This window comes from Nipponia nippon, unplaced genomic scaffold, assembly GCF_047370975.1.
Source record: "Nipponia nippon isolate SJK-2023a ecotype South Korea unplaced genomic scaffold, ASM4737097v1 scaffold_4, whole genome shotgun sequence".
Taxonomy (NCBI): domain Eukaryota; kingdom Metazoa; phylum Chordata; class Aves; order Pelecaniformes; family Threskiornithidae; genus Nipponia; species Nipponia nippon.
Genome location: NW_028262358.1, coordinates 88,449,939 through 88,474,295, shown reverse-complemented (window position 1 = coordinate 88,474,295; position 24,357 = coordinate 88,449,939). Strand labels below are relative to the sequence as shown.

The 24,357-nt window shown below is 39.4% G+C and overlaps 1 protein-coding gene across 5 annotated transcripts in view; it reads right to left on the bottom strand.

Moving 5' to 3' along the window:
• The window catches only part of UBE3D (ubiquitin protein ligase E3D), an 83,834-nt gene extending 60,091 nt beyond the window's left edge, over window positions 1–23,743 (bottom strand). For all 5 annotated transcript variants that reach the window (XM_087775410.1, XM_087775409.1, XM_087775412.1 and 2 more), the window contains exons 1-8: window positions 23,609–23,743; window positions 22,920–23,119; window positions 20,783–20,873; window positions 15,430–15,661; window positions 9,518–9,587; window positions 6,886–6,955; window positions 5,902–6,010; window positions 562–731 (exon numbers count right to left, since the gene is read on the bottom strand). In XM_087775410.1, the coding sequence (XP_087631536.1) occupies window positions 562–731; window positions 5,902–6,010; window positions 6,886–6,955; window positions 9,518–9,587; window positions 15,430–15,661; window positions 20,783–20,873; window positions 22,920–23,119; window positions 23,609–23,670 (1,004 nt within the window). In that variant the 5' untranslated portion in view covers window positions 23,671–23,743. The remainder of the gene's footprint in view (window positions 1–561; window positions 732–5,901; window positions 6,011–6,885; window positions 6,956–9,517; window positions 9,588–15,429; window positions 15,662–20,782; window positions 20,874–22,919; window positions 23,120–23,608) is intronic.
• Window positions 23,744–24,357: the final 614 nt, after the last annotated feature.

The window sequence follows — 24,357 nt, the reverse complement described above, 5'->3', positions numbered from 1 at the left end:
TCAGCCCATGCTTCTTATCTCCCCTCAATTTTTCCTCCTCCCTGAATTACATCACCTGGAGCCACAGCTGCAGAGCAGCAGGTTAGACCATATGGACAGAACTAACTGACCCTCCGTGGACTTCACGGCACCACCATCCTTCCAGCTTCTGCCAACAGAGCCAGAAAAATGACCAAGCTCTAAAAGTGCAGTGAGTTAACACAGGGAAAAAAATGCATAAATGAAAAGCATATTACTCTCCTGTGTAATGGAGACAACCGCTATCTGTATCATATACCTCAGTTATCTACATGTGCCCCTAGGAACGACATGATTCTTTGGTCTACATTTTAATATTATGGTGCAAGAATTTAACAACCAGATTCTCTCCGGGTGTAACAGAAACCAAATACAATTCCTCTGGCATTTTGCTTAAACAAAAAGCTTTAAAATTGTATGCAATTTCAGAGATACATCTCTGAGATTAATGGACTGTCCAAAGAACCTCAAAGAAATATTGCTGCCCTGAAATGCAAAACAAATCAAAGATCAGAACCTGAGGTCAGAAAAGGCTGTACTTACTCCTTATTCCTGCTTTTAATGCACGGCTGGTAAAGGACTTTGACAGCATTCCAGGTCCCCACTGGTCCAGAGCTAGGCATGAAAATATCTCCAAACAGTGTAAACACACTGTGGGAGGAGGAACTTCCTAAAGATTCCACCAGCAATGTGTCAGAATTTAAAAGCCATATCTATAAATGAAGAAATAATTTATTTTACTGTAAATTACATCAATTTCAATAGTTCCTTTACTCTGATCCTAAATCAGCCAATACTAAAGCCACGTTCTTACAAAGTTTCTAACAAAGTGTTAATAGACATAAACTGACATTCTATTATTCAGCACAGTCTGCACAGCCTCTAGTGGAGAAAAACGGGTTAACACAATAAACTGATGCCTGATTTATCACAGTCACTCTTTAAGATCATTATTTCTGTGAAGCTGTCTCTTTTTGTGGCTGCAGCACATTCCCTTTGATAGTAACAAAAGAAACAGTCTCAAGTCATCTGTTTCAGTACCAAATGGATTATTTCTCTAATTCCATAGTTTTTAGGAATTAGTCAAGCATATGGTGTTTTACAGCTGCAGGCTAAAGACAGGGAACTGAAAGACTGCCCACTGGAAGTGCCAAAAAGTAAGGATTTTTAGAAAAAGCATCCATATGACTGGATGGAGCTAAGACATGCAAGGAAAAAGACAACAATTAATGTGGTCTAAAAGGAAGGCTGGGATTTACAAATGGCTGTAACAGACCCTTACTTGGAAAATAAATCCTTATCAAATTGGTAATGGGACTAGCATTCTTCAGCACTACTTGCTCACAGAAATTCATGAGAGATTTACCCATGAGAGTTCTGAGAAATCTGAACTTTTTGCATCACATTATGGATCTTATTTAATCTTTGTGTGATTGTGCATCAGTGTTCCAACTTGAATTCAGGGCTTTCATGCTAAGCACTGTACAAAAAAGTCAGGGTTTTCCTTTATTCACAGCCTGCAGTAGTGAAGTGATATGAGTTACCAATGGAAATCGATTTTTACAAGTCCTGAGCCTGTATGAAATGTTTATATATGAAATATTTATCATAGAAAACAGGATTTATGCAGTGCTGCTCACTAGGAAGTAATCTTCTGCTTCTCATGACCTAATCAGCTTCAAGTAAAACAAGTTACATGATGTTAGGTAGCAGACATATGATATCGCCTGTGGAGGAAGAAAGCCACCGTTAACAGGACACATAGTATATGTCGTAATTGAATGTGACAGTCACAATTTATCAAAGCCCAAGGCTCAGAACATTACAGTGGAAGCTTCATAAAGGAGTAATGAGATATATTGATAAAGACGTCTTGGGAGGGGATAGGAAGAGGAGAATCACTTTAGCATATGCACATAAATGATGACAAGCAACTGCACTTGGCTTAGCAAGCGGCTGTTCATCAGTTTTGCTCTGGTAACTCACTATACACATTCATAGCCTAAACTGCAAAATACACCTCATTAGCTAGGACCATTACACATGGTGCTTTAAGCCAAGCGTTGAAGAAAATGAGGGAAAAAGCGCCCTATACACACAGGCCACTGCCAACACGCTTAGCTTTAACTAAACAGAGTTCCTTCCTTTTGAAATTATTAACACTTCCCTGCGAAGGAGCCTCCTGGGATGCTTTTCAGAAGGGGAATATCCTTCAAACTAGTCTAGGGAACAATGCAGCAATAGCTGTCTGCTCCTTTCAGAATCCTTCTGCAATTTGCTTTAGAGAAATCAACCAAACCATTTCATTTGCAACATGGTCTATCTGAAAAGTACTTCCTTCTACCACAAGTGTTGACATGTAGCATCTGACAATAACATTCTGCCACTTGTTCAGAGTATGTCTTTGTCTCAATAGCAATGCAACAGATCTGTATTAATAGTTTAGCAGACAATACAGAGAAAGCAAATGAGTCTTTGCGGTGGAAGGACACCTGGCCATGAGAAAATCAACTACTGAACTACATTTGCTTCTTTAGGCAATAATTTCCTTCTTTTTCTCATGCATGAATTATTTTTTGACCTTGCTTTTGGTCTGAATGAATGATCACTCACCAAGACTTGGTGTGTTGACTCAAAGCAGTTTATACATGTTATTTCTTGCTAACACGGTTTCAAATTTTGATCTGTGCTTTCAACTATGTTACTCACAACATACAATCTTTCCTTCCTCTCTACCACTTTGTACAGCAGAGCCTGCACAACCGAATTCCTTCCATATTAACTCCAGTAAGAAAAGAACCTTTACAGAAAGATAAATATATAAAGTTTAGAATTCATTCATAGTGCAGATTGATGACCTTTTCTGAAATGACAGCATCAGGAGAAAGTCCTTGGTTTTTTGTTGGTGTTTTTTTTCAAGTTCGTTTTATTTTGTTTTGCTTTTTAAATTACCTTGTCTATAAGCTTCAAAGATGTCCTTAGGAGAAAAGCTGCAACAAATCTCAGTTATACTTTGTGGGACTTGATCCAAACAGGTGAAATACTATGATCTACATTCTGTGATCAGTTTCCCAAAATCTCAACCTGTGTCCCTAGCATTGATTTGTGGACAATTAGGCATCAATTCAAATTTAACATGGCTAAAAAACCCTGTTGTTCTTTCTTGCTAGTTCTTTCTTAGCTATTGCAGACATTACCATTTCCTTCGTCATCACACAGGTCAGTCATGCAAACATCTTTCATTACAGCTTCTTTGTCCTCACATTCAGACTGTTCAGATAAAGATGTGGTTTCCTCACACTTCACAAAGAATAAAGCTCTCTAAGAGAGCTGGGTAGCTAAGTCTCAACAAAGTACTCATCTCACATCTTGATGGCTGCAACGTCCCCCTCTCCAACCTTGACAAATCCAAACTTGTTCTGCTCATGCCCTCCAAGACATGGTCCAAGAATCCGTATCTGATTGACAGGATTCTCCCATTTTGTTACATATTTATTACCTTGGGAAATCTTACCACTCCCTCTCCACTGATTCCTGAAATACAAGCTGCCTTACTTTCAAAGCACATTACAGCCTAATCCCGCTCCAAAGAACATCTTTCATTCAGTACTAAAAGACTGGAGTTAGTATTCAAACACTCCAAACTCTACCACACACCTTTTGATTTTGACAGATGTGTCTTTTTGGGTTTTATCAGGTTGACCCCATCCATGGGATGAATTCCCTGTATCTATCCACAAAACTACTTATTTACCTCTTTCAAACCTATCCTTTTCTATAGTACAGAAAAAAATTACATCTATTAAGATGCTGCTATGCTGACCAATAATGTACCATTTTGCTTGTGTTCTCCTGTCTCACTGTCCATTTGCCATCCTCATCTTATTCGTAGCTTGTAAGTCATGCAAATTCAAGGTAGGGAACCCTTTAGCAGTGGAGCAAAGAGCGGAGGTAAATGATTCATCTTTCAGAGAATGTGGAGAGGGCAGAGATATAGTTAGGATAAATAAGGAAATCTGTATATGCCACTTTTTTTTTCCTGAGACAAAGAGACTTTTATTTATTGTCATCCTTTAAAAAAAAACCCTATAGGTAGTATACAGCTTTCAGGAACTTGGTTATCACCAACTTAAACAACAGAAACTCATATTATGATACCACAAATAACATAACTGGTAATGGTAAGTGATACATGCAGAGCAAATAAGGAAAATGTGTATACATAATATTTGTGGTTTAAAAAAAAATTAAAAATACTTGTGAGAGACGTTCATCTTAATTATCACATACACAGCCTCAGCTGTGTGCATTCATGTATGTAAGCACAAACATGTGAATGAGAATCTTTGGCTCATTGTCAAAACAAACAAGTGGGACAGCTGGTCCATGATGCATCAGTGATGAGACCACTTGTCTAACTTGGCTGTGTACCCACAGCCTCAAGCACCTACATTTCTTACTGTTTAGCTGTCTGCAATCATTAATATAAACAGTGCTTACATTACACTTGTGTCCACAAGGCCTCTGAGTCCTAAGACTTAACCCATGACTCCAGAACACCTGTTGGTGTGTATACAGTACACAGAACCTCACCCTGGACATAAGTAAGGGCTTTCTGATGTTAAACACAAAAAAATAATAATAACTCACCAATAAAAAGGAAGGGATGCCAATCAGAAGCCAGTCCCTATGCTAATTCAGCCAGCTCCTCTAATCAGTACATTAGCAAAAATGCAACCCAGATCTAAGAGTAATGGCAATCTGCTAAATAAGGTGATTTTTCTGTTAGAAAATAACCAGTTCGTTCTCTATAAGCTACTAGACTTAAGCATCAGAATATTAGGTAATTTGGAAACACATAAGCTACAAGGAAAAAAATCACAACAATGACTCCTCAATTAGATTATACATAGTGACAACTATGGGTCTGCTCATGAGACCTTATTTTATCATCACAGAAGAAGTATTTCTCAATGGTTGCATAAATGCTATCTTGGCACTAAAATTTATTTAAGAGCAACAGATACACACTTATCTCAGAATCTGGATGTTTTGAAATTACAGAACTTGGACAATGTATATATAAACCAGCTTATTTAATTAGATTGCCTACCTCAACAAAATGCATCTATAAGTTTATCCAGGGCAGGAATCTACAATCATGTATTTGTTTATCTTTGTGTCTATGAATTACTCATACAAACTGCAAAATTACAAATTCTGTGCCTATATTTAGTTCACAAATAAAAGGAAACATCCCTGGTTATACCAACTGGATAGTATTAAGATAATTCCAGACCCAAATTTCTATCCATCTTAAAAGTTTGAGGAATTTAGCTGTCACTATTTAAATATCAAGCTTAACCAAGTTTAACAGCATTAGAACATTAGGTATAATAGGCAATTTTATTTTTGTTTGCACTTCACTTTGCAATGCAATGTACTGACTACATTACTAGTGTCTGCTGACTTAAGACAATATTTGTGAAAGATGCTGTACAATTTGATGAACTTCTGGTGATTAAAGATAAGAAGCACTGGAGCAAGAAGATGAGATATATAATATAAAGTCAAAACTTAAGCTTCCTATATTTTCTGAATAGAAAACACAGTGTTATTTCTGTGCTACTTGTGGTGCATTTGTAGTACTTTCATTACTATACTAATAGAGAAAATTTCTATATGTACATCTACTTAGATTAAAAAAGGAGGGGAAATTTCTTACTTGAACAGAACTCTTCAGAACCACTTCAATAATTTGAATTTGTTAAATTTTCTTTAAACATACAATCATGAACAGCATAAATAATACATTTTAGGAGCTGGGATTCATAGATTAAACTTTTTCAGCAGGATAAAGATAAAAAAACCCCAAAAACTTACCAGAATATAGATTTTTCCATTATCCCCTTTTACGGTGAATCTAAACGTGCTTTTAGCAGAGGACAATTCCACAAGACACTGAGCAACCATGCTCTGTACAAATTGAGACCTGTTTAAGAATTAATCACATATTATATGTTTTCATAACAACTACATGGGCAAAGTCATTCATATTGATGCAGTACAAGTATATGAGGATCTCCATACTGTCAATTCCACTAAATCCTACAATCACTTTTTATTGAGAGATGGGGCTTCTTTAGCCTTCTCTCCCTAAAAACCAGAGGACTTTCTATTTCCTGCAACAGGAATTTTTTAATAGATCAGTGGTCTAAATTGTTCCACATCCTTTGTTTTGACCAACACCAAATGTCAAATGCTGAATAAAGCTTTTCCCTATTGTATTTTACACATATGAACACAAAGTTCAGAATGATGCACATATTTCAAATATAATTCACAAAAAGAAAGAACTGTGGCTAATGCATAGTACATGATACAAGATAGCCAGATCAAGTTCTGTTTCATCTTAGTCTTAACTTCAAACTGGATTACTTGAAAATTCAAAAATCTCACTTCCAAGTAAACATTTCAAGCTTTACTTAATTTAACCTTACGTAATGTAACCTTCCATTTCCATAATTAGTCACCAGACATTACGCAAACTTAAATAGTTCAAAATAAATAAGTACTGTATTTTGGCTTATCACCCGAGTAGTGAGACACTGCGACAAATTAAACGCAATCTCTCTCCTGCGTCACACACAAACACACAAAAAGACAAGCAAACAAAATTGTAAATGAGTGAATTCAGACTACATTACCTTTGCAATGCTTAATTCTGTGATGATTACATAAAATTTAACAGCACTTTGTTATTACATGTAATTATTCAAGAAACTAAAATGTTAGTGCATTTCTAGCATCCTCTCTAAAACAGAAACCTGAGCAAATTATCTGTTTTTTTTAATCTTTATTTGTTACCTTGATGTTGGGCTGAAACTTGCCTCAGATGGTTGAATAATCACCTCAGTGACATAATATTTAATGGTATCTAAAATGACAAAAACATTTTTCAAGTACAACAGCACAACCAACTTGTTAAGAGTAGACTGTAAGTCACCATATCACTATAGTAATTAAACTTTTGTTCAGCACTCAATTAAGAGGTACAGCGGATGGCCAAATTCTGCTTTGGTTTGTGGGAGGAGAAGCAACAGTAACAGAAAACATACATTGCCAGAAGAAAACTGCTCTGAGCTAATTACATGATCAGCAATTTGTCATTCATATTGATCCTTGTTTAACGCTGGGAACAATCATCTTGAAACAAAGCAAGCAAGAGCTCAAGCCAAACCTGAAAGATGAATTGAAAGAACTTTCCTAAAGCACTGAGATCAGCACAGCTTACATAAGTATTTTAGTACCCTCTGCTGCTCAGTAATGCCGCAGTGAATCACAAGGGACAGTTTTAATAACAGCACACACAGGGGAATAATTTTCTTCTTTGCTCAAAGAGCAGAATAGAACTTCTTTCCAAAAATCACACTGACTTAACATTAATACTGCATATATTCCAAGTTTCAATGTAACTGTTCCCCAAAAGCCCCACTAAGACAGCCTTTAACACTAAATGGAAGTGTTTGAGTACAGAATTTAATCCCCATCAATAAAGTCAGGTCAAAGATGATCACATTGAAGCTCTGGGTCTATGCTACAAACACAGCTTAACCAGAGGGCCTGCAGAACAGGTTAAGCATATAGAGTAATAAATTCATTCCGCTAAACCTTAGTATGTCAACAACAGTAAAGATTCATGAGTTCCATAAATTTTAAGGGTGGAAGGGATGGTCTCATCTGATCTCTGTCCACACACACTGTTAAAACTGGATGAAAGCAAGCATTTCAGGAAGATACTTAATCTGTTTTAAAGATTCCAAAGGCTTGGTAATCCCACCCCTTCTCCAGGTAAGGGGAACACTCTTTTAATTATCCTCACTGTTAGGAGATAATATTTTACCTCTAAGTTTAATTTTAGTCTGCACCACGCTGTGCCTAGTCCTGGGAGACAGGAGGAAAAGAAGCCAGCTCAGTCACTCTAGCTCCCAAGGTGTTCCTGGGTAAGGAATTGGTGCTACTGCTGCAAGGGCACTGGGAATTAATGAGATGTTTGCTTGCAGAGAAACAGAAGGTGGGATTTCCCAAGAAAAAATCATACCAGTATACGGGGATAGAGTTGGGGGAAGGAATAGCCGACAGGGGAATTTCAAAGCCAAATCTGGCCTCCACAGCTACACCACTCTAATCCAGCTTTATCTTCAAGGCACTGATATCTGCTCATGAGGAAAAACCAAAGCATGACAGTCAAGTCTGCTCTCTCGTCTCTTTTCACAGAGGTTGTTCTGTCTAGATTTATACCATACATCTCTGGTTAGTTTTTTTGTCAGTTCTTTGAACTCTACATAAATTTCCTACAGTACTGAAGAAACATGGTCAAAACAATGGGTGTGCTATCTAACTTCAGCCACACACACAGTCCAGACCAAATCCCTGCACATCTACACCGTATTTGCCTTTTCCCATACTCACTGATCCCATCAATTACTGGTTGCTACAACTGTCTGAAGGCTTAGATTAAGGCATCCATTACTCATGATGATCTGTGAAGCTCTTTTCCAACCACTGCTTTCCCAAAGTCACAACCTGCTTTGTGGGCTTTTCAAACATCTTACCTTAAATTTGGTTTTATTAAAGCCTGCACTGTTCAGATCCCTGTACAGGACAATTGGAACCATCTGTAACAGAAGACCTTCTGCCTTGCATCTCCTCATGACTTATTTCTTAAACAGACTTTGCATTTTCTGAGAAGTTTTTATATTCTCCAGATCTCTGAACTGAGCCAGGCTCACACTGATTGATACAGCAGAGCAGAGGCAGAATTAAAGAATGAACCCTGCTAGTAACAGTCTTATCATTGCTTCTCTCCTGTTAATAACTGCATTTTAAAAACCACCAGAGACTCCTCTTTACACTACTTCAGGCAAACCCTGCTGATTCAATATAATGACAGCTTTTAAACCAATAATCTCATCATCTCATCATTGGATGATGATGAGAGATAACCTGTTTCTTTGACAAGGCTTCCTTTCCATGAAAAGGCTGTTTGCAATCGTATCTTTAGCTTCTAGTTGGACTTGATGATCTTAAAGGTCTTCTCCAACCTAAACAATTCTATGATTCTAGTTCTGTGTTGATCAAGTTCTGAATTAACCTTTCCATTAGTCTGTAGGACTGACAGCAAAATAAACAACCTATAATTTCTCAGGACTCCTTTTTTACTGGGATTCCTAGTGAACTGGAATCATGCATTATCTTCCAAAGCTTTGGAATTAACCAAATACACCACAGAAACAAGGATGTGGGAAATCCCAGTCATAAGTCACTTTCAAGGTCTAACAGTGGAAGCAATAACCTCATCTGTTCCATAAGGGAATGACACAAACACACAGGAATCAGCCCTGCACCTTACTGATAAACTACTTTCCTCCAGAGCTTTTAGCCTCCAGTACTCAATGGCTGATGCAGTGAAGTCTAGTTTGGTTTGTACATCCCATACCTGATGATACTGCTTCTCCCAGCATTGTCTTGCAGCGCTTACAAATTACTCTGGTATTTTCCTTTGATTTCTGTAGGACAAAGAAATGTCATTTAAATGTCACTCAGTTATTCTGAAAAAGGAATGTATAATTTTAACATACTCTCCAGAGTAGATAGTGAACTTTGTACTTATTTCTGTTTTCTTTATGTTTGCAAACACACAGATTTGCATTCACTACTTCAGCTTTCTACACTTGGACTTGCTTGCAAGTTTCATACTAGTCTTAAAATCTGGCAATATATACTGACCACACAACACAACCTGTAATAGCTAACAGGAGAATCTTGTAATATTGAGGGACTGGATGACAAATGGCAAGGTAAATTCAATTTTGATAAGGGCAAAATAATGCACATAAAAAGAAGTATTCCAAATATATATACATAAAACATTATGCTGCAATGTGACTACCACCACTCAGTAAAGAGTTCGAGCCACTGTGGACAGTTTTATAGGAATACCAGTTCAATGTTCAGCAGAGAGTAGAAAATGTCCGCAGAGTATTTTGAATTACTAGGAAGAACACAACATAGCATGATATTCCAGAAAGGTGCGGTGGATTCTATCCTTGCACAACCCCTCTCCCTCAATTCAAGCAGAAACAGGAAAGGTATTGAGAAAGAATAAGAATAATTGTCAGAGGTACAAAACAGTTTCCATATGTGGCAAGAAAACACCTGCAATGGGAGAAAGCATGAAAGACAGAAAACTGAGTGGTATCATTGAGATACATAAAATCACGAATGTTTAGGAAAAGCTGAAGAGGAAACAAACATTTACTCTCATAGCTCATGCTATGAAATTATAACCTGGTTTGTATCAAAGAAAAGGAAGGTATTTGTCACACAATGCATACTACAGTTTGTTACTTACTACAGGAAAGTATTTTTCATATTAAAAGTATACTTAAGTTCAAAAAGTCTTCAGAAATTGAGGGGAAGCAATGTTTGTCAAGGGCTTATTAAAAACAAAAAATGTAGATAACATCTTGTTCAAGAAGTCTCTACACTGGCCATAACATCACTCAATACTTGTCTTACTCTTATGCATCCATTACTGCCCACTGAAAAAGATCTCATTTCTGGATGAACCTGTGATCTGCCCCAGTAACACTCCTACTAATTCCAGTGTTAATATTTAAATTCAGTACCAGTATAAAGATACAAGTAAGCACAACTTCCACTTTAATCCAAAGTCTAAACTCTAGAAATCTGGTTCGGTGTGGGTTTATCAACCTGGGTATAGCACAGTACAGCTCTGGTCTGGAAGCAGTACGTACATACAACCACAATGACGCTCCTCAGTTAAACAACCCTTCTGGAGCTAGAAATCCTGAGAACATAATGAGAAGACCCCTAAATTGGATTTTTATATGTGGTCTTTGTATAATCACCTTTATAATTGTTCATACAGTATACAGTGCATAAAAATACCCATGTGTAATAAAACAACTACTGTTTTATTGGCTTGGTTTATAAGTCCAAACAAATCACTATCAACTTGAGAAATCATATTGCAGCACATGCCTACAAAAATAATATTTAAATTTAGAATAAATTAAACTAGTTGAGGGGAAAAAACTCCAAATTTATCTTTTTGTGCAACCTTTGTAAAAGATGGTGACAGTTCCCATGGATTCCAACTGGAGTGAACACACAGGCACTCTTCAGGTAGCATAGTTTTTCTTCATTACTACTATCACACTCCTTAGTATTCAAATATTAAAATGTATGATGATGATGTGTTGGACTGATGTCCAGAACAAAAAGTAGTGCTTTGTGGCCTATCACATCACAAACTTACTTAAAAAAAAAGAAAAAGTAGCATGAAGTAAATCCAACGGCCCTACCTATGTCAGGTACAGTTTTTGTCTTACAAAGGTAAGTTTTGCGGTATGTCCATTATGGGCTGTCTTCAGAACCTGGATTGTGGACTTTCAGGCTACGCAGATTTCCAAGCACAATTATGCTAATCAAAAATTGAATAATGCTTTGCTAATGGATTTATTCTAATTCAGGTGCCTTGAAGGACATGTGGTCTGTAATTAGACTGGTGATGAAAGAGATTATAGACAAGTCAAATAGATATGCTGGGCCCATTTTTTCAGTTACTCTACGGAAAAGTGTAAGTACTTCCTGCTGTAATGATAGGGAAGCGGTAAACAAGGGACATAGAGGAGTTATACACAACAGTCTGGATCATTAAGTGGGTTGTGCTTAGTCTAACAATCTGCACTAAAACATAGCCAAATGCCAGATCATATATTCAGGAACAACAGGAACAACAAAGCCAGTGATGATAAAATAAAGGAATACACAGTGGAAGACAGCAAAAATCAAAAGAATTTAGATGATGGTAGCTAACCAAACCAGAGTTACTAATGAGATGCTACAACAGAAAGGGCAAATATGATCTCTGAATGCATGAACAACTGAATAGTTGATATGGATAAACAGAAAAATATAACATCTTCAGAATTAGTTTGATGATTACTGCAAAAATGGATCTATAAAGTATGTTAGAAACTTGGAAAATGGTTTGGAAAACCTCTACAAAAATAATTTCTAGAAAATAAATACACCTTGGAGACAAAAAGAGATACAGAGTTGCAATTCTTAGTGTGCTTAATTTAATAAGAAGGCAGCAGAGACTCAGGATGATTAACCACTGAAACAGCTTACCAAGGAATGTGATAAAGCTTCCATCATTGGAAATATTAAATCAATACTGGACATCTTTCTCAAAGCTATAGCTCAGACAGAACTGATGGATTTGATGCTGGAAATACCTAACAGGGTTCTCTGATTTATACTATGCAAATAATAAAATGAAAAGAAAGTACCACTCTGGCTCCACAAAAAAACAGAAAGCATCCCACATGGAATCTGAACTTATGATCACAAAGTCCTGCTTGTTTCTTACAAACCAGGAATCAAACTAAAAGCACTAGGGAGAGCCTGAGAGCCTCCGTTAAAGCTTCAGAGAGCTGACTATGTTGGAAGTACAGCCCCCTTGTTATGGAGATCAGAAAAAACATCTGGTTCATATATACACAGTTATCCCCTTTCTCAATTCCTATCTTGCTATTCCTCTCAAACATACACAGTAAAACTACTTGCTTAACGTGAAGAGCAAGGATAAGTAGACAGGGTTTTGTGAAAACCAGTATTTGAGGTTGGTACAAATATTGCACAGTGCAAGTATATAGTATACAGTACTTCCCTGAAAGCTACAACTTGAAAATTTTTTTCTGACTACAGTTACAGGTGCTAGCTGAGAACTGTGCAGCATGGTACCTAAAAAACACCACTAACTTGTATCATGCTTCAACTGAAAAAGCAATAGTTTTAGCTAGACTAATTAAATCAATATATCTATTTGACAACTTGCAGCTGCTGGCAATCTGCAGATGGAGGTGGATCACCAGCCCAATATTTTCTGTTTCTGTTCCTAAGGATCCCTGATACGGTGTCAGGGAAAGTATTTTCCCCAGGAGATGCTATTAGGATGCTGCAAGACCATGTGACATTTAAAAACAATGTTACACTGGAAGACTAATAGATGTGAGAAATATGTTTGCAATGGACGGATGCTGTCTTGGTCCCACTGGAGGCTGGGAAAGATTGTTTAAGTATCTCTGGTACATTCCTGCTACTATTTTGGTCATAGGCAAACACTTTCCAAAGAACTGCAATGCAATTAAAAAAGAACTTTCATACTGGGGCAGGCTGCAACAATATTCTCTGAAATGAGAACATTTATACCAATGGCAATCTATCTTGCCTGTAACTTTCTATTACTCTCATTATGGAAGAATTTTCTGTTTCAGTGTGCGGGTTTTTTTCCTTATTAGTCCAGTTTCTGCTGGATCTTACAGTTTTGCTTATTTGCTTGGCAACCAAGTGATGCTGGAAATAAGCAAACGCAGAAATGAGAATTGATTGCAAGTGTGAAAGATGTAGAAAGAGGGATTTGACACAAACAAGGAAAGAATTCTCAACTTCAATGCAAGTTTAAGGAAGCAAACATGAAAATTCATCACACTACTATTGTATGCCTCTGACAGAAAATAGCCTCCTCCCTCATTCAAAGGTTCTGCCGTTATCCTGGTTTGACCCACATCTCAGTAACATCTTTGTCCCACATCCTTTTATCATGTTTCTGCCTGAAAAACAACCCTTTTCTGGCAAACATTCTCTTTGATTGATTGAAGAAGTGTGTTGGGCAGACTGCTCCCGTCTTTGGGCTGCAACATGAACTCCATGCATCCTGCCTCTTCCCGTCTTTGTTCCCATTGTTCTAAGATCCCTTTTGAGACTACTGAAATGTGAGATAATTCATTTTGGAGACCTCTGGCAGAAAGCATTGTCCTTTTGGAAATTCGGAATCTGCTCAGCCTCCTTCTTAAGGATACTTAGAAGAAATAACTCCAATTGCCACAGAGATAATCCAAATTAATCTGCTTCTCCCATGCTGATATCCTCTCAGGGTATCATTTCTTATTTTCTCGTCCCTATATTTTGCTTTTCAAAGAACAATGGAACAAGAAACCAAAGGGACCACAGCTGCAAGACTTGCGGATATGGACTGTGGGACAGAACTGTTCCCCAAGCAGATGGCTCACTTGGATGCACTGCACCAGTGACCGTTGAACTGTGAGAATCCCGGTGATTTAACTGGGGATAATACAAATCCCTAATGATGATAAACAGCAGCAGCAGACAGAAATCAGGGTCTCTGGTGTTACTTCTCAACAGATTAAAAGTTTCATGTTGGGAATCTACATAGCAAGTCATCAGCTGTTACAGACACAAGTTGCCAAGGCAGCAACGGTTCCCATAACTGTAGAAGGATTTCAGTAGTTAGGTTTAATACATGGTATCTGCAGGCCCAACCTTTGTCAGCACAAATACAGACAAGCAGTAGATTAACAGAAAAGGCTTTATGGAAGTGTAGGCTTTGGTGACCTAAGTTCCTTAATGTTCTTCTGGTACAAGAAAAGATTATTGCTTGAACTTTTATACAAGTGCTAGATTTCCAAGATGAGTGAAGAACTGAATTTCCTTTCTTCATGGGTTTTATCCCACCATTGAAACATCAGTATCCCTACAAATGTTTCTTTCCAACAACAAATTTTGATGTTTCTAAGACAAATGATAGCCTTCTTCCTAGAGACTCAGCTGATGGATATATGCCCTCCTGGAACACCTCAGAAACATCAACATGAAGAGTTATAACCTGGGGTGGCAGGTCCCTTTCACTAGACAGAGCAGTCAAACTAACTCAATTTCCTTACTATATTCTAAGAGCGTAAGACAGACATATCTGAGCCCAAAACACACACTGATTTTTCCAAGTCTTTCTAAAGCTAAAAAGAAAGAAAGAAAAAAAAAAATCACACCTTCCTTTGATCCTATTTGTGGTTATGCATCCAGTCATAGTTTGAGAAGAAAAAGCATTGTTACTCCAGTTTCCTCTTCATTCTTCACTCCACTACCCTTTGACAAACACCTAACCCATTACAATTATTATCTTACTAAATGTTGATGTCCTTCACTCAGGCTATTTTGGGGGGGAAATATTTGGTTTAGAACTATGTAATTAAATAGTTTCTAATGCAGTTTATAGGAAGAAGTTCTTCTTGCATATCTAGGTCAATATCAATACCATGGTGCATGCTTTAGACAATGTAAATCATAGCTTAGAATATTTTCCGGCTTCTGCACAACTGAACACCAACAACTCCCTATAACCTCCAAAACAGCTCTGTAACACATACAAGTTAAATAAACCAGTGACAAAAAAGTGTTTTACAACAAAAAAAAGTCCAAACGCATTCACTTAAGAATTATTCAAACACAATACTTTACCAAGTTGGAGCCACTCTGAGAAGCATGGTGTCCAGTCTCTGAGCAGCACATGGTAGATTCAGGCACATGTGATTCTTTTCCTGAATTCAACAGAAAAAAAGTGTCTCCAAGAAAACAGTCATGATGCTGAGGGTGCAAAGTGCTTCTGGCAAAGGGGTTAGGGTGACAACACCACTCTTCAACTAAAGCACTCCAGTTTTCACTTGGTAGAGGAAGAACTCTGAGAAATTTCCTAAGAGGGAAGAAGAAAAAAAAATATTTCAATATATCATATTCATTTCTAAGACACTACAAGAGAGTTTAGACTCCTTACAAAAAGGGAGGGGAAGTATGGCATTTTCTCAAAAGCAAGTCCTTGACTCTCCTTTCAGTCAAAGGCACTTTCTTTGGATGAATTCTGAGAAAGCAATGGCTGAGTGTTTCCTGCCAAGTTTGTGATGAAGCATTTCCCAAGGGTGAATCTCCAATGATTATAAAGCAGAACTTGGCATAATCCTCTCTTGAAATGAATCACATGGCAAAAATAAAACAGTTCTATCCAGTCATGAAAAATATAACAATGGGCATTTTGCAGTTATATTTATTATTACTTCTTGTAAAGTTCCCTTGCACCAAATGTTGACATAAAACCAACAGAAACAGACTGCTGCCACAGCAAGGGAGAGTATGTCCTTTGAAGCCCCTCAAAGTCAGATACCAGGTTTTGAAAAAGCTAAATCCTGACAAAAATACCACGGCATATCTTCATTTAAAAAAAAAAAAAAAGGATAATGCAATCTTAATTTAGATTCAGACTCAACTTTCAGAAGTCACACAAAAAAAAAAAAAAAGTCAAATCCTTTTCTCCTGGGCAGCTGTATGGACCAAGGAGGCTGCTCCAGGCAATGCCAGACTTTGTTTGATTATCAGTGTTGTTTTTAACTTACTTTCTTTGGTTACACACAGTGCCAGAGGATTTTATAACCCAAGGTTTGGAATCACTGCTTTAAGTTGTAAAATACCCTTAAAGCTAGAATATATACATGTGGCTATATAAATACCAGTTTGGTCATTATGAGTGAGTGGTCAAGACTTTCCTGCCTACAGTTCCTGTAGCCGTTCTGTGGTCCCACAATGTGTTTTTATTAAGAATGTAGAAGTATTGATGGATACTGTCCACATATTTACACTTTCTTTAATCTGTGTTTTCTAGAAAACTATTGCACTGGGAAGAAATTCAGGCCCTTTACCAAAACAACGGGCAATGGCTTTAGCAGTGTGCACCCCTCCAACAGTTTTCCAGATGTACTGTTTGTCGCAGAGCTGCGCTTTCTGCTCTCTGCCTAGTTTCCTTGAATGGTTTCCTTTTGTTCCCTTATTTCTTCTGCTGTTGCCTGAAACCTTTACATAGAGTTTCTTGATTCTACTCCTTACTTAAAACTTGCAAATATAACTCTGCTTATGGTGCTGCTTCGCAAATAAACACACAGCTGCTAAGCCAACAGTTAGACACCTTCCCTTTCTTGCAGTTCACAGACTATTCTTTTCTGAAGATGCCAGTTCTTCCCATTGTAGTTTCTTGTGCCTTTTGTATTGTTGGGTGGGTGAAAGTAAAATCCTTTATAAAAACTTCCTTCTTTCTAGATTGACAATACATTTCAAGCTGTGCTTGCCCCACCTACAGATGAAAGTTGGAATAACTGGTCCTCTGACCCAGCTTTACCGTAACTAAATAAGATCATCTCTCGGCACTACCCATCACTGTCTTCATTCTCTGTGGTCTTATATATTGCCTGAGATACAACCACAATTCTGCCATGGTGGGACCTTAATTCTGGTGTTGGCCTAATGACTGATTATTCGTCAGCCTCGTACAATTAGTTCCAATGCCTGGACTCACACTGAAAAAAAGAAGTCTTCATTCCTCTGTATTGCTCTTTACAGCAACAAAAAGCTGGTATTGCACAGCAATGTTTTTTCAAGTGTTACATACAGGGGGGAAAAAAAGACAGAGATTACCTTAAGCTGCAGACTAATGCTGTCCAGTTTAATTACATTACCCTTTCTTTACCCTCACAGTCTACAGCATCAAGATCTTGAATTCTTGCCCAACAAAAGTAGTTGCTCCAACTGGTAGGAATTTCCTAAACAGATTCCTCCTAACTTTGAGCTATACTGAAAATATAGCATTTCCACTATATTTTAGGTTTTTGCCATTCATAGGTGGGAAGCTATATTCTGGATCACTAGAACTGGAAAAATGTAACACTAATAATAATGTAGCTTTCCAGAAAAACAAACAAAAAAGAAACTTGAAAGTTTACTCGGTGCTGACTAACTTGAGGCTGCTAAATACAGTGATAAAACCTAGCTAACAGGGGGACTTACCTCCCCAAACTTGCTCCTAATAACAACTGAGTTTCTACTTTAAGATAGCCACTTAAGCTGCCTTCACAGTCAGAGAGCGACAAACAATTCTTAGGTTGGGACCTTTAAGAGAAACTTTCTCCTTCTAAAAATGTCTAATATAGTCAGGCTGAATCTCCTTCTGGAGATAGTTCTGTGTCTCCAAACAGAGGAAACCTAGGTAATTAACTTAATTTTAAAAAGCTAGAAGTTAGGCACTAGTCTAAAAGAGTCCTGCCATAAGGATGTAATTCTTAGGTGGGTGGGCTTCCAGGCTAAGGTAAGTGTTTGACCACAGAGATCCTTATAAGACTGGACTAAGAAAAATAATCTCTAACACCATTATTGTGGTGTTACCATAATAACATAATAACCATTACCAATATCCAAGAACCCAGTAACGCCATCCTCTCTACTGAAAATTCAAAAAACTGGAAGTAAAATGGACGTTATACTTTTAAACATATAACCCTTCTGTTCCATCAGAGAAAAAGAGAAAGACAAAAGATGCAACTGATTTTCTTTTAACAGCAGTCTTCCTTATTTTCTTACTAAAAAATCTTGGACAGCCCAGCCTGGCAGTTAATTGTCATGCTTAAAGCTATTTATGTAGGAAAAGTGTAATTAGAAGATTTCCCCTGCCATCAGTTTTTCAATGCAATATTTATGTAGTAAAAATTCTTAACGTTTGGAGTAAGGAAAAGGTTTATTGCTTAATAGTCAGTTCATGAAATTTATTTTTCACAATATTCAGCCTTTAAGAATTTCTTCATAACAGAAATAAAGCTTTAAAGAACTATTTTATATATGAGTTACACTTAACCTAACTGGAAGGAGAAAAAGAAAAAAGAAAGTATCCCAAATTCTTTGCAGCTTTTTACTCATAGAAGAAAAAAAAATCTAATCACTTCCTCTAATGTGGGTAATGTGAGGGTAATGGAGAAGAATCAGAGCATAACCCTAACCTCTGAAGAGCTATCAGATTCATGGAAGGAAACAGACTAAGCCAGGGGATTTCAGAAAATGTATAGAGTCCATTTTCTTGCATAAAGGAAGGATCACTTACATTTAAACCATTCCTAGCATATTTCTCTAATCTAGTCTTTAAAGTGCTGGCTTCCTATGCAGTCTCTAACAGTAAAAAATAAGCTTCAGAATACGTTTGGGGTTGTTTTTTTTTTCATTTTAACCTAAATTCCTCTTGCTTCAACTGAAGATTACTGCCACCTTCTTTGCAGCAACTTCTTACATATTGGAAGAGTCTTATGTTTTCTCCACAGTCTTATCTAAACTAAATTCCATTTATTTCAATTTCTTCTCAAAGGTATCATTTTCTAGATCGCAGATTTTTCTTATTACAGACCCCTTCCTAGTAATTCACACTTTAATAAGTTCCCCCTCACACAGTTCTGTAACTTCCCTTCAATCCCACCACCTGCGCTGCCATTGTTATACTCACTCTCCCTGGAGAGACCAACACACGAATTCTGTAGCTAAAAGTACTGACTACACTACTGTCTTCCTTTAGGAAGCGCTGGAACAGAAGGTGTTGGATATGCTGGCAGCTCCACTCTTCTACCCTTGCCTTAATATTTTTTTAGTGATAACTTTCGAGGGGCTCAGAGCTTCCCTGCAAGAAGAAATGCCAAGCAAAGAGCCCTGAACGTGCTTTCTTTTTCCCTTCTCAAAAATTCTAACTGGGTCACATTATAGGACGCAAACTGCATGCATATGAATTTGATGCGCTGAAATTCAAGAAAACACCCACTCCGAGACGAAAATATAAAAGTGCAATATCTTTTGAAAGCAAAGGTTACTGACTAGAAATTGTCAGTTCCATTACTCTACAAATGTAGCAAAATAAGAGTTATTACTAGACTTTCTGATGAGACATTTCATAAGAGAAAGCCAGGAAATCCTCATTCGGTTACATTCAAGCCAGCCATAAATCCATATGTATGACAAGAAAGTAACAGGAATTTACAGAATATACCACATTTGTATCACCATTTTGCGTATTAGGAGTGACAGAGATCATAAAAGGCTGCAAGTACATCTCTAACAATTCTTATATATCCAGCTGAAGCTGTCAAAATTGTTCATCAGAAGAGCCAGAAAATGCAGTAGCTTTTTATTAAAATTCTCGTTCACTCCGCAGACTTTGTAAGAAACAGAGATAAGGCCGAGTCATGCAGCTAAGAAACAGCTCCTGTGTGTGTTTCTCAAATTCAGAATCCCTGAACTATGTGGAGGTTGGCTTTGCTTAACAGTTAGAAGGGAGCTGTGGTCAACACCCCCATTCTGAGCAGCCACTCTATAACTACAGCATGATGACTGAAGGGAATTTATAAGAGACTGCACAGAACTGAAGACGATCCCTGAAGGGCAGAGGAAGAAAGAAGTCTAGGCTCAAATTTTCAGTTTTATTCCTTTCAACATAGCAAAGATGTCAGCTACTAGGAGACTATGAGTATTTTTTCAATCAATGAAAACCACGAACATCTGCAATATTTCCAGGCCAAAATGTTACAGCTTTTTGTTTGTGCAGCAAAACCAGAAGCTATGATGATGAGTGCAAAGAGATTCTGTATGAACAAAAAGCATAGATCTCAAAGCAGAAATTTTACACATAGGGAAGTCCAGCTACAAAAGGAAATGTCTCGCCCAAAGCACAGCAGACAAGTGGGAAAAGAATCCAGATTTCCCAGCTTCCAGGGAAATGCACCCAACTCCCTTGGTAAAGTACTTCTGCTTTCCAGCCAGAATGAAATCAAGAAGTAAACAAATAAATGGTGAAAAACTGTTTCAGGTAATTTTGCTTTTAGTCATCTGTAGTGCTTCAAAAGTGTTCTCATCTATCAATTTCAAAATAAATACCTTTTAGCTGTCTCTCTAAGTACACAAAATAACATGAATACCAATCACTACAGCATTTATTGCTATAAATACAAGACACGGCAGTACTCACCGGTCTTGTACTATGATGTCACCACAGGATTGACAGTAAACGACGTAATTCTTCTGGGGTTTCAGTCTTTCCCTCAAAGTACAAACTGAATCTATAGATAGAAGAAGACATATTAATCTTCAAAATTGTGTAAAATTCTCAGTCACTTGTACAGAAAAATCCTGCCAAATACCTCAAATAAAAAAAGATAAGAATCTAACAAAGTAAAATGCTGACATTTAAACACAACCTTAATTTATTTACCTGTAGAAGCAAGTACTAAGATTTAGGAAAAACTTGCCATCTCCACCTCATGCCCCGTATTCCTAGGTAGGAATTGTATACGTGAATAATTATTTCAAAAGTGCAAATCCTCCCCACAGGGGGAGCTGAGATATTGATATCATTACAGAGATTGTATAAATTAAAATTCAATGCCACTCTTTTGTAATGATATTTCTACTAATCAGTGTCTCTGCAATATGAGGGTATCTCCCAACATGTAACACAAAATAGTCAGGGCACTAGTCGGGCACTAGTTTCAAATTTTCAGGCAGGTAAGATACCAGCCACTGTGGTACTACTCAAGGAATAGATAGTGAGCAATACCCTCTGCAGGCCAGCAAAGCAAGAACAGTCTCACAAAAGCCAGCTCAGACAACTTTTCCAAATTAAAAAAGGCCTCCACAAATTATCAAATAACATTAGATGGAAGAAAAGTAAAACTGTAAACCTAGTTCTATGTATGAATATGTTTTGCATCGCCCACCTTCTCGGACTTAAGAATCAAAGTATATTCTCAGCACTGGCACTCAGTATTTAAGATTTAGGTTGCAATCACAAATGGAAAGCACTTCAAAAGGTTCCAGAATTTGATATAAGACACAACTAGTTTTGCATACTGATATAAACCAATAAAGGCTAACTAAGGTTATCCAATATATACATCGATTACCATCTGGTTCACATATATGTTTTTCACTGGTATGACTTTCAGAGGTAAATTTTTAAAACTTCATCTTTCTTCTTTTGAAGCATGCCTCATTAATAAGACACACTAACTAATCTTTGTGTAATTGAGATGTCAAAGCACATGCATAATTACAGATTAATGTATAGAAGCAACCTCAGCATACCATAAAATCAACAGAGTATTCCAGTGCATTTCTGGTGCTGAAACCATTATTGTACATCACATACTTTATTGGTCATTTCTACTTTAAAACCACAAAATGGCAATTTTGTGTTAGTTAATGTATCTTACTGTGTCACATCCTAGTAAATGAATCTAAACATATTGAGCTTGGATTCTAGAATGAAAGCAAGCACCAGCTATTCTACCATGCTTCCTATTTATGCAGTCACATCCTAGACCTGAATGGATGGAAACATGATGGGAATACAGAACAACATGATGGGAATACGGAACAACATGATGGGAATACGGAACAACATGATGGGAATACGGAACAACATGATGGGAATACAGAACAACATGATGGGAATACAGAACAACATGATGGGAATACAGAACAACATGATGGGAATACGGAACAACCACCTCTGCAAGCTGAGGCTGCGAGAACAACAAGCCCCAACACAAAATCACCGTCCTTTATGATTAAGTGGCCGGTGACAACCTTAATGTGATAGCCTGGATGAATCATATTGTTGCATTTTCAGCTACCAAACACGAAATAGGAGGGGAAGAAAGTAATTTTGAAGTAATATGGGGAAGCATGGGGGAGGAACTGAGAGCAGTTCTCAAACTCCTACACAAAACACTCACTCGGCAACCCGGTTTCCCTTCCGTTACGCCACTTTTTGCACTTTCGATTTTTAAAACTGACAATTTTATTAAATTTTATCAGTTCCTGTTTAAATTTTCAATTCAGAGCTAAAGAAAGCCTTTCAGAAAAAGTGACAGCACATGCACAACGCAAGCACCATGAACTCCGGCTGGGTCTGGGTTGGTTTTTTTATTTTTTTTTTGGTGATGCAGAGTCTACACTTTACAGTCTCTGTTTGCACGTCACTTAAAAGAGTGAGGTTTCGGGTAACCCTAAGCAAAGCAGCCTATTTTTTTAAGGCACGGCCCGCGCTCTCCCCTCCCGCCCAGCGTTGAGGTGCGGCGGCGCGGGCCCCGCCCCAGCCTTACCGGCGCTCGGCGGCGGGCGGCTCAGGCGCATGCGCAGGTGGAGGCCGTCGGCGGGGAGGCGGCGCAGGCCGCGGCAAGAGGACGGGGCCAGCCTGACCTCTGCCGGCAGCGCCGCCGCCTCGCAGCTCCCGCCGTTTCTCACTTCCAGGCAGTCCGCGGCCACCGACACGTCCACCGGCCAGCTGGGGAGGTCCGCCTCGCTGGGGAGGCAAAGTAAGGGGTTTACCTCAGAAAGGAGGCGTCGGGACGAGCTGCTGCTTTACGCACGCAGGCCACAACGGGCGGGAAGGGCCTCGCCGCGGAGGCACCGGAGCAGGGCTGCGGCTGGCGCAACGCAGTCAAAGCTCCGTGTCCGGTGAAGACACAACGCCAAGGCCCCGAGTCGCGCCGCGGCACCCAGGCGGCAAACCGCGGTCTCCCGTGGGGGTGAGGAGCAATCGAGAGAAATAAACCACCGTTCTCAGGAAGCATTTATTTGCACAGTAACTCGGGCTTTTCCAGAAGGGAAGAGCGGGGTAAGCGCCGGTACAGAACCCGGTCATGTCCCGTCCCCCCCCCCCCCCCGCCCCGTTTAAGGCTAAGGACGCTAACAGCCAGACCCGCCGCCCCCGCGCCCTGCGCCTCCCCCGCCGGCACGGGCCGCTCGGCAGGGCCCGAGTGGCGGAAGGCAGGCAGCGCCCCCGCACTACCGGATAACCAGCAAGGCGCTCTGCGTCCCCCGCCTGATCTCCAGCAGAAACCCTCCCGCCATGCCGGCAGGGGAACGGCCCCGGCGGCCCCCGCAGGAAGCGACCGCCCTTCCGCCGGTCCTTGGCGCAGGCGGGGTGCGGCCGCCCACCACAGCGCCCCCTACAGCTCGGCGCCGGCGGCGCCTCGGGCGGCAGCGGCGGGAAGGCGCGGCGGGGTGGCTGCTGCCCACCGCCGGAGGCCGGGGCGTCGGGCCTGGGTGCCCAGGGTTGGGTCCCATCGGGTCCCGGAGCCCCGAGGTCGAGGCCCGCACAGTCTGCCCGCGCAACTGCTCCAGGGCTCGGCTGGCCTCACGGGGTTTTCTTAGCCCAGCCTGAACCTCTTGTGGGTCAACACCTGCCTGTCGTCTCCTGTCCTCCTGTCACACCACAGCTTTGAGGAGCCTGGGTCCGTCTTCTCAGGGACCTCCCCACAGGCACTGGGGGCCGTGGTTTGGTGTGTGTCCCCCCCTAAAGCCATCTCACCTCACACTGCTCCAGCCCTAACCGTCCTGGTGGCGTCCAACAAACTTGATCCTCTTTATGGACACCTGCCCTGCAAGGGGCATGGAGGGAAGACTGGGCACTGTCTCCTAGATGTGGTCTATCATGTGCCAAGTAATGGGGGATAATCAGTCTCCCTGATCTACGGGCTCTGCTCCGGGATGCTGTTGGCCCTCGTTGCTGCCAGGGCCAGCTCAGCTCGCTGCCCA